Source organism: Leopardus geoffroyi, chromosome D4, assembly GCF_018350155.1.
Source record: "Leopardus geoffroyi isolate Oge1 chromosome D4, O.geoffroyi_Oge1_pat1.0, whole genome shotgun sequence".
Classification (NCBI taxonomy): Eukaryota; Metazoa; Chordata; class Mammalia; order Carnivora; family Felidae; genus Leopardus; species Leopardus geoffroyi.
In genome coordinates, this window is record NC_059342.1 from 31,043,865 (window position 1) to 31,058,138 (window position 14,274).

General features: G+C 36.7%; 1 protein-coding gene and 1 long non-coding RNA gene across 2 annotated transcripts in view; one reads left to right on the forward strand and one right to left on the reverse strand.

The window, feature by feature from the left end:
• ZNF782 (zinc finger protein 782) overlaps positions 1 to 14,274 on the reverse strand; it is a 133,248-nt gene that overhangs the window by 38,309 nt on the left and 80,665 nt on the right. The window contains 1 exon segment of the mRNA XM_045468057.1: positions 249 to 279. Coding sequence (XP_045324013.1) covers positions 249 to 279 — 31 coding nt within the window.
• On the forward strand, positions 7 to 3,111 carry LOC123593669. Its single transcript, XR_006710434.1, has 2 exons — positions 7 to 107; positions 2,627 to 3,111. It is a non-coding gene; the product is annotated as an uncharacterized LOC123593669 (long non-coding RNA).

A 14,274-nucleotide genomic window follows, 5' to 3' on the forward strand; every position in this document is an offset into this window, starting at 1 on the left:
TGCGCAGGGAAAAGCCCAGGATATCCGTTCCTAGAAAGCCGCGCGGTCAGCCGGAACATCCAGAACTACATTTCCATGAAAATACCGCGACCGCTCGCAGGTTTCCTGTACTTCGGGGCAGTCCACGTGGCAGGGAGGCAGACGGTAAAGGGGGCGTTATTAATGAGATGTTATCAACAGTCTGTATTGCTCTCTGGCGCCCAAATTCTACCAAAGTCCCAGAGGTTATGGGTTAAACTTTGACATACCGTCAAATACAGTGTGGTCCTGGATCAGATCCTGGTTGGAGAAAACAAAAAGACGTTTGGGAACAACTGGGGAAATTTGTGTATGGATCGGATCTTAAAAATATTAAGGGAAGTTACGTTAGTTTTGTTCATTGTGATAATTATTGGGATTATGTAGGAAAATTTAGTTTTTTTAGAGATGCATATTAGAATACTTAGCATTATATTACATATTTGTAATTAAATAACAACCAGAAAAGGCAAATATAGTAACATGTTAAGGATTTCTACGTCTAATATGTGGGTATGATCATTTTACTGTTTTCTCCTTTTCTATGTGCTAGGAAGTTTTGTAATATAAAGTTCATAAAGGGGAAATTTTAAACTATTTTTCCAAAAGTGTGCCTTTTAACTCAGAGCTGCCAAAAGGAAGAAAGGTACATGTGTCAAATAACAAAACTAAAACAGTAACAATTTGATGTCTTTTATTCAAGGGAAAACAGACCATAAAGCACTCTTCGGAGGGATGTTGGTCAAGAGTGAATTTGATTAATAGGGATTTCCTAATAAGGCCAAGTAAGCTAGCTAAAGCTGAGTTGCAAGACTGTGACTGGCATATATTAGGTTTCTTTGACAATGAGAGGAGTACCATTAGATCAGGCTGACTTAGGTTGAGATTTGTGACCTTGGCCCCCCTTTTGTGGGTACCAATACGCAATTAACTTTACCATGTGTAAACAGTTTTTGTGACTAAGACTGTAAAATGCAACATAAAAGAATAATATCTGTGATCCTCAGAGTTTATTTCTGAGAAAAAAAGAAAAAGTAAGCTGTTCAATCTTTCATAAGTAATATCTGAAAGTACACACAACTCAGTTAGAAAACAATTATCATGCAAATTATTCATCTCCTAGGGATAAACTTGCATTTGCACACTTCTGAAATTAGGAACCAAATTAGGAACCTATGAACACATTTTATGACTGCCTTCGTGTGCGTGTGTGTGTGTGTGTGTGTGTGTGTGTTATACGTATATACAAAACATACATATACTTACATATAAACACATACTTTTCTTGGTTATTTTGTAACATTATTATATATGGCAATGATAAAAAGGTAGGTTTTTTTTAAGTTTATTTTGAGAGAGAGAGAGAGTGTGTGTGTTTTGGGGGGGGGCGGGGCGGGGGACAGAGAGAGAAGGAGAGAGAATCCCAAGCAGGCTCAGCACTGTCAGTGAGGAACCTAATGTGGAGCTCGAACCCCAGAGACGAAGTCTGATGCTTGGGGCAACTGAGCCACCCAGGTGCCCCAAAAGATAGTTTTAAAAAAAATTTTTTTAGGGGAGCCTGGGTGGCTTGGTCGGTTAAGCTTCCGACTTCGGCTCAGGTCATGATCTCACGGTCCATGAGTTCGAGCCCCGCGTCGGGCTCTGTGCTGACAGCTCGGAGCCTGGAGCCTGTTTCGGATTCTGTGTCTCCCTCTCTCTCTGACCCTCCCCTGTTCATGTTCTGCCTCTCTCTGTCTCAAAAATAAATAAACGTTAAAAAAAAAATTAAAAAAAATTTTTTTAAACGTTTATTTATTTTTAAGAGAGCACAAGTGGGGCAGGGACAGAGAGAGAGACACAGAAGCCAAAGCAGGCTCCGGGCTGTCAGCACAGAGGCTGAAGCGGGGCTTGAACCCACAGACCGAGAGATCATGGCCTGAGCCAAAGTCAGACCCTTAACTGACTGAGCCACCACGCATACCAAATAGTTTTGATTAGCAAGAAAAAAGAAGGATTGATGTTGCCAGTAAGTTATTGCAACTGGTGTGAATCCAGGTATAAAACGATTCTGTTGACACTTAAAAAACTTTAATAAATACCAGCTTTCTAGATGAAAAGAATATAATTAATGTTCCCATCAGAATCCTAAAAAAGTTTTCTCTGTGTTCTTTCTCTTTGACATTTATTTTGTTTGTTAAACCTAAAGAAATGATCCCAACTTTTATTCCAATAAAAACTTTTAGTAATGATCAGAAGAGAATTGAAAATGCCTAGCAATGTGTTTGTATTAACATGTATGATATTGCTAAAGTATTTAAAAACTGATCCTGGTGCAATAAAAGTTTAAGTCTAGGTAGAAAAGAAAGTGAGAAGGTAGTATGTGTCAGAGCTGGGATTTAAAGCAGTGGAAAGAGAACATTCAATAATTTTGTTAGAACAAGGTAAGTGCTGGAACATAATAAGGCCATATCCATGGAATTCATATTACAATAAATAACTTTCATAGGGATTCAAATATAAGCAATTAAAGACAATTTCTAAAGTTTTAAAATTTCAATTTCTGAATTTTCCAAGTTCTTAAAGAATACAAATGTTTTAAAAATATAAGGCCTTTCCGTTCCTTTCCTAGGAAACCCTATCTCTTCACTCTTATCCCACGCCTGAGACCCTACCCTACACTGAAGGAAAACTGGCCTGTGTGTGCTGAGATGGGCTGCAGAACAATGACACCAAACACCAAGCAGACAAAGTCATTTTTTGACCCTTATGATGTAACACAAACAAGGTCATTGTTTTGCATGAGTAAAGACAAAAACAAGGTTGCTCTGCTACTCTCAAAATATCAAACATCCCCCTCTCACCTGATACAGGTGACTGTTGCTTGTTTTTTTTGTTTTTTTTGGTTTTTGTTTTGTTTTGCTTTGCTTTAACAACACCCAATCCTGAATAAACTCAGCTGCGTTGGAACCACTGTAAAATGAAGTAACTAACACTCAAATCCTATAATTCCTTCCTAACATCTGTTACTGAAGCACTTTATCATTCCTATCATCCAATGTAATATGTGCTCTGTCTTACTGCAATGACTACTAAAATCTAAATTGTTCAACTGCATGTGTGTTGCTGGTGGTATTTGGCCGAATTACATTGACATCTACCGTTATTAGTTGAATTCTGCAAGAAAGATTTGTCCCTTCTCTCCAATATATTTATTTTCAATCATTTGTTTTTATCTGCATGGACACGTGGAGATTTATTTCACTCTTTGGACTATTTTACTAGATTTATTATTTTGCTAAATATGTGCCATCTTTGGCTATTGGGAGCTCTTTCAGGCTGGCTCTGTGTCCTTTTTTTTTTTCTTTTCTCTTAATAGGCTTTATTTTTTAGAACAGTTTTAGTTTATGGCAAAATTCATAAAATACAGACAATTCCTATATACTTCCTGCCTCCACACAAGTACAGCCTTCCCCCTATAAACATCTCACACCAGAGGATGGTATATTTGTTACATTTAAAGAGCCTACTTTGATATATCATTATCCACCCAAATACACAGTTTACATTAGAATTCACTCTTGGTATTACACATTCTATAGGCTTTGACAAATGTTGTCACCATTAAAATATCATAAAGAATTGTTTTACTGTCTTAGAACTCCTCTGTGCTCTTCCTGTTCATCCTTCCCTCTTCTTCATCTCCTGATAACCACTCATTTTTTTCTGTCTCCATTATTTTGTCTTTCTCAGAATGTCATTATATTTGAAATTATATTGTATGAAGCCTTTTCAGATTGGCTTCTTTGACTTACTAAGGTGCATTTAAGGTTCCTCCATGTCTTTCCATGGCTCAATGGCTCATTTCTTTTTAGCACTGAATAATATCCTATTGTCTGGATGTACCACAGTTTATTTATTCATTCACCTACTGAAGGTCATCTTGGTTATTTCTGAGTATTGAAAATTATAAGTAAGGCTGTTATGAACATCCATGTGCAAGCTTCTGTGCAGACATAAGTTTTCAACTCATTTGGGTGACTACTAAGGAGCATGATTGCTGGATCACATGGTATAGTGTGTACAGTAAGAATAACAAATTGTCTTCCAAAATGGCTGAACCATTTTGCATTCTCATCAGCAATGAATGAGAGTTCCTGTTTTTACACATCCTTACCAGCATTTGGTGTTGTCAGTGTTTTGAATCTGGCCATTCTAATAGTTGTGTATTGATGTTTATTGTTTCAGTTTGCAACTCCCTAATAATATATGATGTTGAACATTTTTCTTATGCTTACTTGCCGTCTGTAGATTTTCTTTGGTGGGTGTCTATTCAGATATTTTGTCCATTGTTTGTTTCATCAGGTTGTTTGTTTTCTTATCATTGACTTTTGAGAGTTCTTTGTATATTTAAGGTAACAGTCCTTTATCAGATATATCTCTTGTAAATATTTTCTTAGTCTGTGGCTTGTCTCCTTATCCTTCTGACAGTGACTTTTGCAGAACAGAAAAAATTTTAAAATGTTTATTTTTGAGAGACAGAGAGCTAGAGCATGAGTGGGGGAGGAACAGAGAGAGAGGGAGACAGAATCTGAAGCATGCTCCAGGCTCTGAGCTGTCAGCACAGAGCCCAATGCGGGGTTTGAACCCACAAACTATGAGATCATGACCTGAGCTGAAGTCGGACGCCTAATAGACTGACCCACCCAGGCACCCCAGAAAATTTGTTTTTTTTTAATATTTATTTTTGAGAGAGAGACAGAGACACAGAGACAGAGAGAGAGATAGAGCCTGACCAGGGGAGGGGCAGAGAAAGAGGGAGACACAGAATCCAAAGCAGGCTCCATGCTTTGAACTGTCAGCATAGAGCCCGATGCAGGGCTTGAACTCAAGAGTCTTGAGATCATGACCTGAGCCAAAGTCGGATGCCTAACCAACTGAACCACCCAGGCACCCCCAGAAAATTTTAGTTTTAATGAAGTCCAGTTTATCAATTATTTCTTTTATGAATCATGTCTTTGGTGTTCTATCTAAAAAGTCATTGCCAAACCCAAGATCATTTAAATTTTCTCCTATGTTATCTTTGTACTTTACATTTAGGTTTCTGGTCCATTTCAAGTTAATATTTGTAAAGGATGTAAAGTCCTGATACTTCTTTTTTGCATGTGGATATACAGTTGTTTCAATACCATTTATTGAAAAATCTGTTATTTCTCCATTGTGTTATCTTTGCTCCTTTTTCAAAGATCAGTTATCAAACTCAACACCCAAAAAACAAATAATCCAGTGAAGAAATGGGGGAAAGACATGAATAGACACTTCTCCAAAGAAGACATCCAGATGGCCAACCGACACATGAAAAAATGCTCAACATCACTCATCGTCAGGGAAATACAAATCAAAACCTTAATGAGATATCACCTTACACCTGTCAGAATGGCTAACATTAACAACTCAGGCAACAACAGATGTTGGTGAGGATGTGGAGAAAGAGGATCTCTTTTGCATTGTTGGTGGCAATGCAAGCTGGTGCAGCCACTCTGGAAAACAGTATGGAGGTTCCTCAGAAAACTAAAAATAAAACTACCCTATGACCCAGCAATTGCACTACTAGGCGTTTATCCACAGGATACAGGTGTGTTGTTTCAAAGGGACACATTGCACCCCCATGTTTATAGCAGCACTATCAACAATAGCCAAAGTATGGAAAGAACACAAATGTCCATCCACGGATGAATGGATAAAGAAGAGGTGGTATAGATATACAATGGAGTATTACTCAGCAATCAAAAAGAATGAAATCTTGCCATTTGCAACTACGTCGATGGAACTGGAGGGTATTATGCCAAGTGAAATTAGTCAGAGAAAGACAAAAATCATATGACTTCATTCATCTGAGGACTTTAAGATACAAAACAGATGACCATAAGGGAAGGGAAACAAAAATAATATAAAAACAGGGAGGGGGACAAAACAGAAGAGACTCATAAATATGGAGAACAAACTGAGGGGTGCTGGAGGGGTTGTGGGAGGGGGGATGGGCTAAATGGGTAAGGGGCATTACTGAAATCATTGTTTCACTATATGCTAACTAATTTGGATGTAAATTTTAAAAAATAAAAAATAAAATGAAAAAAAAAATCAGTTGACTAGTAGGTTTATTTCCGGGCTCTCTGTTCTGTTCCATTATCTATTAGTCTTTTCTTTCACCATTCTTTCTACCACATTATCTTGATTACTGTAGCTTTATAGTAAGTCTTGAAGTTAGGTAGTGTCAATCTTATGACTTTGTTTTTCTCTTTCAATATTATGTTGGCTAGTCTGGGTCCTTTGCCTCTCTACATTACCTTTAGAATCAGTTTGTATCCATAAAATATTTCTGGTATTTTAATTGGGATTACATTTAATCCATTGAATCTATACATCAAATTAGGAATAACTGACATGCTGTCCATATTGATTCTTCCTATTCATAAACATGGAATACCTTTTCATTTGTCTAGTTATTCTTTCATTTCTTCATCAGTTTTGTAGTTTCCTTCATATAGATCTTGTACATTTTTTGTTAGACTTATATTTAATTTTTTCATTTTGGAGGCGTGCTAATGTAAATGGCATTATGTTTTTAATTTCAAATGACACTTGCTTATTGCTGTTGTATAGGAAAATAATTGACATTTGTACATATCCTTGTATCCTGCAACCCTGCTATAATTGCTTATTAGTTCCAGTTTTGTTATTCATTCTTTCAGATTTTCTACACAATCATGTCATCTGCAAACAAAGATAGTTTTATTTCTTTCTTTCCAATCAGTAAGTTTTATTTCCTTTTCTTATATTACTGTATTTATTAGGACTTTCAGTATTATGTCATAAAGGAGTGGTGAGAGGGGACATCCTTGCTTTGCTCCTGATCTTAGTGGGAAAGCTTCTTCCCATCAGGTATGATGTTAGCTGTAGGTTTTTTGTAGATCTTGTTTATCAAGTTGTGGAAACTCCTCTGTATTCCTAGTTTGCTGAGAGTTATCATGAATAGGTATTGGATTTTGTTAAATGCTCTTTCTGCATTTACTGATATGAACATGTGATCTTTTTCTTTAGCTTGTTGGTATGAGGGATTATGTTATGTTACATTGGTTTTCAAATGTGGAACCAGTCTTGCATATTTGGGATAAACCAGTTGGTTGTATATATAATTATTTTTATACATTTGATTTAATTTGCTAATATTTTGATAATTTTGGCATTTATGTTAATGAGAAATATTGGTCAGCAATTTTCTTTTCTTGCAATGTCCTTGTCTGACTGTGGTATTAGGGTAATGCTGTCCTCATAGAATGAATAGCATGTATTCCCTCTGCTTCTGCCTTCTGGAAGAGATTGTAAAGAATTGGTATAATCTCTTAAGTGTTTGGAGGAATTCATCAGTAAACCCATCTGGGCCTGGTGCTTTATGTTTTTGAAGTTTAGTAATTATTAAGTTAATTTCTTTAATAGATATTAGGCCTATCCTGGTTGTTTATTTTTTTGTGTGAATTTTGGTACCTTCTGTGTTGTAAGGAATTGGTTCATTTCATCTAGGTTATAACATTTGTGGGTGAGTTGTTCATACTAGTCCTTTAATATCTTTTTAATGTCCACAGTATCTGTAGTGATGTCCTTTCAATTCTGATATTAGTAACTTGTGTCTTCTCTCTTTTTCTTTAGACTGGCTAGAAGTTAATCAATTTTATCTTTTAAATGAATCAGCTTTTGTCTTCATTGTTTTTCTCTGTTGGCTTCCTGTTTTCAATTTCATTGATTTCTGTCCTAATTACTTCTTTTCTTCTGCTTACTTTAGATTTATTCTTCCTTTTCTAGTTTTCTAAGGTAGAATCTTAGATTACTGATTTTAGAGCTTTCCTCTTTTCTAATATATTCATAAAAGGCTACAAAATTCCCTCTAAACACTTTCACTGCATCCCCTAATTTTGCTAAGTTGTATTTTCATTTAGTTCAAAAATTTTTTTAATTTCTATTGAGAGATCTTCTTCTTTTTTTAAATTTACATCCAAGTTAGTTAGCATATAGTGCAACAATGATTTCAGGAGTAGATTCCTTAATGCCCCTTACCCATTTAGCCCATCTCCCCTCCCACAACCCCTCCAATAACCCTCTGTTTGTTCTCCATATTTAAGAGTCTCGTATGTTTTGTCCCCCTCCCTGTTTTTATATTATTTTTTCTTCCCTGCCCTTGTGTTCTTCTGTTCTGTGTCTTAAAAGTCCTCATATGAGTGAAGTTATATGATATATGTCTTTCTCCAACTGACTCAATTCGCTTTGCATAATACCCTCTAGTTCCATCCATGTAGTTGCAAATGGCAAGATTTCATTCTTTTTGATTGCTGAGTAATACTCCATTTGTGTGTGTGTGTATGTATATATATGTATGTATATGTATACACACACACACACCACCTCTTATTTATCCATTCATCCATGGATGGACATTTGTGTTCTTTCCATACTTTGGCTATTGTTGATAGTGCTGCTATAAACATGGGGGTGCAATGTGTCCCTTTGAAACAACACACCTGTATCCTGTGGATAAATGCCTAGTAGTGCAATTTCTGGGTCATAGGGTAGTTTTATTTTTAGTTTTCTGAGGAACCTCCATACTGTTTTCCAGAGTGGCTGCACCAGCTTGCATTGCCACCAACAATGCAAAAGAGATCCTCTTTCTCCACATCCTCACCAACATCTGTTGTTGCCTGAGTTGTTAATGTTAGCCATTCTGACAGGTGTAAGGTGGTATCTCATTGTGGTTTTGATTTGTATTTCCCTGACGATGAGTGATGTTGAGCATTTTTTCATGTGTCGGTTGGCCATCTGGATGTCTTTGGAGAAGTGTCTATTCATGTATTTCCCCCATTTCTTCACAGGATTGTTTTTTGGGTGTTGAGTTTGGGTGTTGAGTTCTTTATAGATTTTGGATACTAACCCCTTGATACGTTGTTTGCAAATATCTTCTCCCATTCCATTGGTTGCCTTTTAGTTTTGCTGATTGTTTCCTTTGCTGTGCAGAAGCTTTTTATTTTGATGAGGTCCCAATAGTTCATTTTTGCTTTTGTTTCCCTTGCCTCTGGAGACATGTTGAGTAAGAAGTTGCTGTGGCCAAGGTCAAAGAGGTTTTTGCCTGCTTTCTCCTTGGGAATTTTGATGGCTTCCTGTCTTACATTTAGATCTTTCATCCATTTTGAGTTTATTTTTGTGTATGGTGTAAGAAAGTGTTCCAGGTTCATTTTTCTGCATGTCACTGTCCAGTTTTCCCAGCACCACTAGGTGAAGAGACTGTCTTTATTCCAGTGGATATTCTTTCCTGCTTTGTCAAAGATTAGTTGGCCATACATTTGTGGGTCTATTTCTGGGTTCTCTATTCTGTTCCATTGATCTGAGTGTTTTTATGCCATCTTCTTCTTCATTAAATGTTTGTTTATTTATTTATAGAACACAAGTGGGGCAGAGAGAGAGAGGAAGAGAGAGAATCTCAAGCAGGCTCTGTGCTGTCAGTTCAGAGCCTGATGTGGGGCTTGATCTCACAAATCATGAGGTCATGACTTGAGCTGAAATCAAGAGTCAGACACTTAACCAACTGAGCCACCCAGGTGTCCCAGGAGTTCGTCTTTGACTCATCTGTTATTTAGAAGTGTATTGCTTAATCTCCAAGTATTTTGGAATTTCAGCTATCTTTCTATACTGATTTCTAGTTTAATTCCATTGTGGTATTACACTGTGTGATTTTTATTCTTTAAAATTTGTTGATGTGTGTTTTAGATGTAGAATGTGGTCTGTCTTACTGAATGTTTCACGTGAGCTTGAGAGAAGAATGTGTATTCTGCTGTTGTTAAATGAGTCTGTAGGTGTTAATTATATCAGTTAATTCATGGTGCTGTTGAGTTCAATTATGTCTTTACTGATTTTCTGTCCATTTCTGAGAAAGGGCTATTGAAGTCTCCAACTGTAATAGTAGATTCATCTATTTCTCCTAGTTCTTTCAGTTTTTGCCTCATGTATTTTAATTCCCTGTTGCTAGGTATATACACATTAAAGAATGTTATGACTTCTTAGAGAATTGACCCCTTTATCATTACATAAAGTCCCTTTATATCCCTGATAATTTTCCTTGCTTTAAAGTCTGCTCTGTCTAAATTAATACAGGTCTTACAGTGTTCTCTTTCTCTCTTTTTAATATTTTATTTTTAAAGTAATCTTTACCTGGGGGCTTGAACTGACAACCCTGAGATCAAGAGTTGCATGCTCCACCAACTCAGCCAGCCAGCCACCTGGCAGTGTTCTCTTGATTAGTGTTAACATGGTATATCTTTCTCCATCCCTTTTTCTTTCTTTTTTTTTTTTTTAATGTTTATTTATTTTTGAGAGACAGAGAGAACAGGGGAAGGGCAGAGAGAGGAGACAGAGGATCCAAAGTGGGGTCTGCACTGACAGCAGAGAACCCAATGTGGGGCTGGAACTCACGAACTGTGAGATAGATCGTGACGTGAGCTGAAGTACAATGCTCAACCGACTGAGCCACCCAGGGGCCCCATCCAACCCTTTACTTTTAATTTATATGTACCTTTACATTTAAATTGGGTTTCTTGTAGACAACCTATAGTTGAATCTTATTTATGATGCACTCTGGCAATTTCTGTCTTTTTATTGGTATATTTAGGCCATTGACATGTAAAGTAATTATTGATACAATTGGATTAATATCTACCATAGTTGTTATTGTTTCCTATTTGTTGCCTTTGTTCTTTGTTCCTATTTTTGTCTTTTGTGTGTTTGTTTGTTTATTTATTTAGAGAGGGAAAGCATGAGAAGGGAGAGGGGCAGAAGGAGAGAGAGAGAGAATCCTAAGCAGTCTCCATTCTGTTAGCGCAGAGCCTGATGCAGGGCTTGATCCCGTGAATCATGAGATCATGACCTGAGCCAAAATCAAAAGTAGGATGTTTAACTGGCTGAGCCACCCAGGCGCCTCTGCCTCTTGTGTTTTTAATTGAACATTTTACATGATTCTATTTTCTCTCATTTTTGACATATCAATTACAGGGTTTTTTTTTGTTTTTTTTGTTTTTACTTTTGTTAGTGGTTGCCCTAGAGTTTGCAATGTACATTTACAGCTATTCCAAGTCCACTTTTAATATATCACTTCATGGATAAAGTGCCTTCTAATAACAAAATGTTTTAGATTCCTCATTCCTGGTGCTTATAATATTACTATCATTCATTTTACTTATATATAAACTATAATTTATTTAATATATTTTTGCTATTATTTTGAGCAAATTGTTAGATCAATTAAGAGTAAGAAAAATAAAAGTTTTTATTTTACTATCACATTCCTTTTCTAATGCTCTTTCTTTATGTAGATATGAATTATGGCTTATATAATTTTTCTTCTCTCTTAAGAAGTTTAGCATTTCTTGCTAGGCAGGCTTACTGGTAAAAATTTCATCAATTTTTGTTTGTTCAAAAAAGTATTTATTTCTTCTTTACTTTTGAAAGATAATTTTGTAGGATACAGAATTCCAGGTTTGTGAGTTTTTTCTCTCAACATTTTAAATATTTCATTCTACTCTTTTCTTACTTTCATGGTTTCTGAGAAATCAGATGTAATTCCTGTCTTTGCTCCTCTCTAGGTAAAGTGTTTTCTCCTCTGGCTTCTTTCAGATTTTCAAGAAAACTTCTTAAAGATTTTTTTCTTTAGCATTTATTTTCTGAGTTATATTATATGCCTGTGTATATGTTTGTTGTTGTTGTTGTTTTGCTTTTGTTTTTTGGCATTTATCTTGCTTTGTGTTCTCTGAGATTCCCGAATCTGTGGTTTGGTGTCTGACATTAATTTGAGGAAATTCTCAGTCATGATTACTTCAAATATTTCTTTTGCTTCTTTTTCTCTTCCTCCTCCTTCTGGTATTCCCATTATTAGTATGTTATCCATTTTGTAATAGTCCCACATTTCTTGGATATTCTGTTCCATTTTTTTTTCTCTTTGGTTTTTAGTTCTGGAGGTTTCTGTTAATATATCTGCAAGCTCAGATATTATATCCTGAGCCTTGTCTAGTCCACTGAGTATATCAAAGACATTTTTAATATCTGTGTGTTTTATTTCTAGCATTTCTTTTGAAAATTTTCTTGCAATTTCTATCTCTTTGATTACATTACTCAGATGATCTTACATGTTGCATATTTTTTTCCTTTAGAGTCTTTAGCATATTAGTCATAGTTAAATTGCTGGCCTGATAATTTCAATACTCCTCCCATATCTAGCTGCTTCTTGTGCTTGCTTTTTCCCTTCAAACAGTGTTTTGTTTTTGTTTTCAATATGCCTTGCAAATTTTTGTTAAAAGCCAGATAAGATGTACTTGATGTAAAGAACTCTGGTACATAGGCCTTTGGTCATGTTGTGATAAAGTGGGAGAGAGGAAGTAAAGTCCTATAATTATTAGGTCTCAGTTAAATTTTCAGTGAACCTGTACACCTGGAGTGTGTACTACAAGTGTACTTCATAGGTGCTTATTAATCCCCTTCTCCATCTTGAGGTGCATCAGGATGGCTAGAGGAGGCTAGAGTTGGGTATTTCTCTCTCCACAAGTCAGTTAAGTTTCTGATAAAATCTCTACAGATTAGGCTTTGGTAAAATAGTTTCCTTTGAGGGCAGACTATATTAGGATGAACAGAATGCTCTGGCTTATTGCAAAATGGCTACTACTTTTCTCTTTCCCCTGAGTGAAGCATGAGAGGACTTTCTCCAATCTTCACTGTGAGAATCTGATAGAACTAATGGAGGAAAACTTGCAAAAAAATGCTCCCCTAAGACTGTGCCCTCCCTCTGAAGCTTTTTTTTTTTAATGTTTTATTTATTTTTGACTGAGAGAGAGAGAGCATGAGCGGGGGAAGGGCAGAGAGAGAGGGAGACACAGAATCAGAAGCAGGCTCCAGGCTCTTGAGCTGTCAGCACAGAGCCTGACACAGGGCTCAAAGTCACAGACTACGAGATCATGACCTGAGCTGAAGTCGGACGCTCAACCGACTGAGCAACCCAGGTGCCCCTCTGAAGCTTTTAAAACTCTTCAGATTTGTTCATACTTAGCCTCTAGCAATTTATCAGTTACAGTTAATATTTTCCTGCCCCAGGGGACTCAGGAGTGGCCTATGGTGCATTTCAGCCAATGAAATACATATGGGCATAATTCATTTGATTGCACTTCAGTTTTTTGCACTATATAGATACTGCATTCCCTGCACCCCCCCCCCCCCAATAAATTGAAGGTTTGTGGTAACCCTACATCAAGCAAGTCAATTGATGCTGTTTTCCCAGTAACATTTGCTCACTTTGTGTCTCTGTGTCACATTTTGATAATTCTCACAATATTTCAAACCTTTTTATTGTTTGTTATGGTGATCTGTGATCAGTGATTATGACTCACTGAAAGCTGGTTTTTAGCAATAAAATATCTTTAAAATAAGGGTGTGTAATTTTTTTTTTTTTTTTTTTTTTTTTACACATAATGCTGTTGTACATTTAATAGACTATAGAACCTCTGTGGTTCTTTTGGTTGCAAGACACACCACAGAAACAACCATCAGGTAACTTTGAAAAAAGCAAGGTTTATTATAATTCCTGGAGGATATATGGCATGCCTGGGGCCAAATGGTGAGGTTGCAGGGGTGAGGGTGGGAGAGAGAAAGGGAGAGTGAGCAAGAGAGAGAGCAGGGACGTAGGGTTCTGCTTTATATTGGGGTTGAGGGTGGGTTGCCTAGGGTTTCACAAGTTCACTCTTTATTGGTGAATTTAAAACAAGAGTGGGAATTAGGGTGTGGGAAGGGAAAAGCATGGTCACTCAAATGGTCCGTTTTCTAGGTTACTCAGAGCTTTCTAAAAAGGGGAAGGGCACCTGGGTGGCCTAGCCAGTTTGAGTCCAACTTCAGCTGGGGTCATGATCTCATGGTTTGTGAGTTCGAGCCCTGCATCAGGCTCTCTGTTGTCATGGAGCCTGCTTCTGATCCTCTGTCTCCCTCTCTCTGGCCCTTCCCTGCTCTTTCTCTTTCTCAAAAATAAACTTAAAAACAAATTTAAAAAAATAAAAAAGGGAAATTCATGGGTTGGGTGGTCTGGCCCTTTATCCAGTTGTGTATCTGGCAATGTGTTTATTTGAGATGGATGTCTGAAAGGGATGCTGTAGCAATCAAAAGCTTAATGTCAAGCAACTTACATTACAATAAACAAAGCTGTCA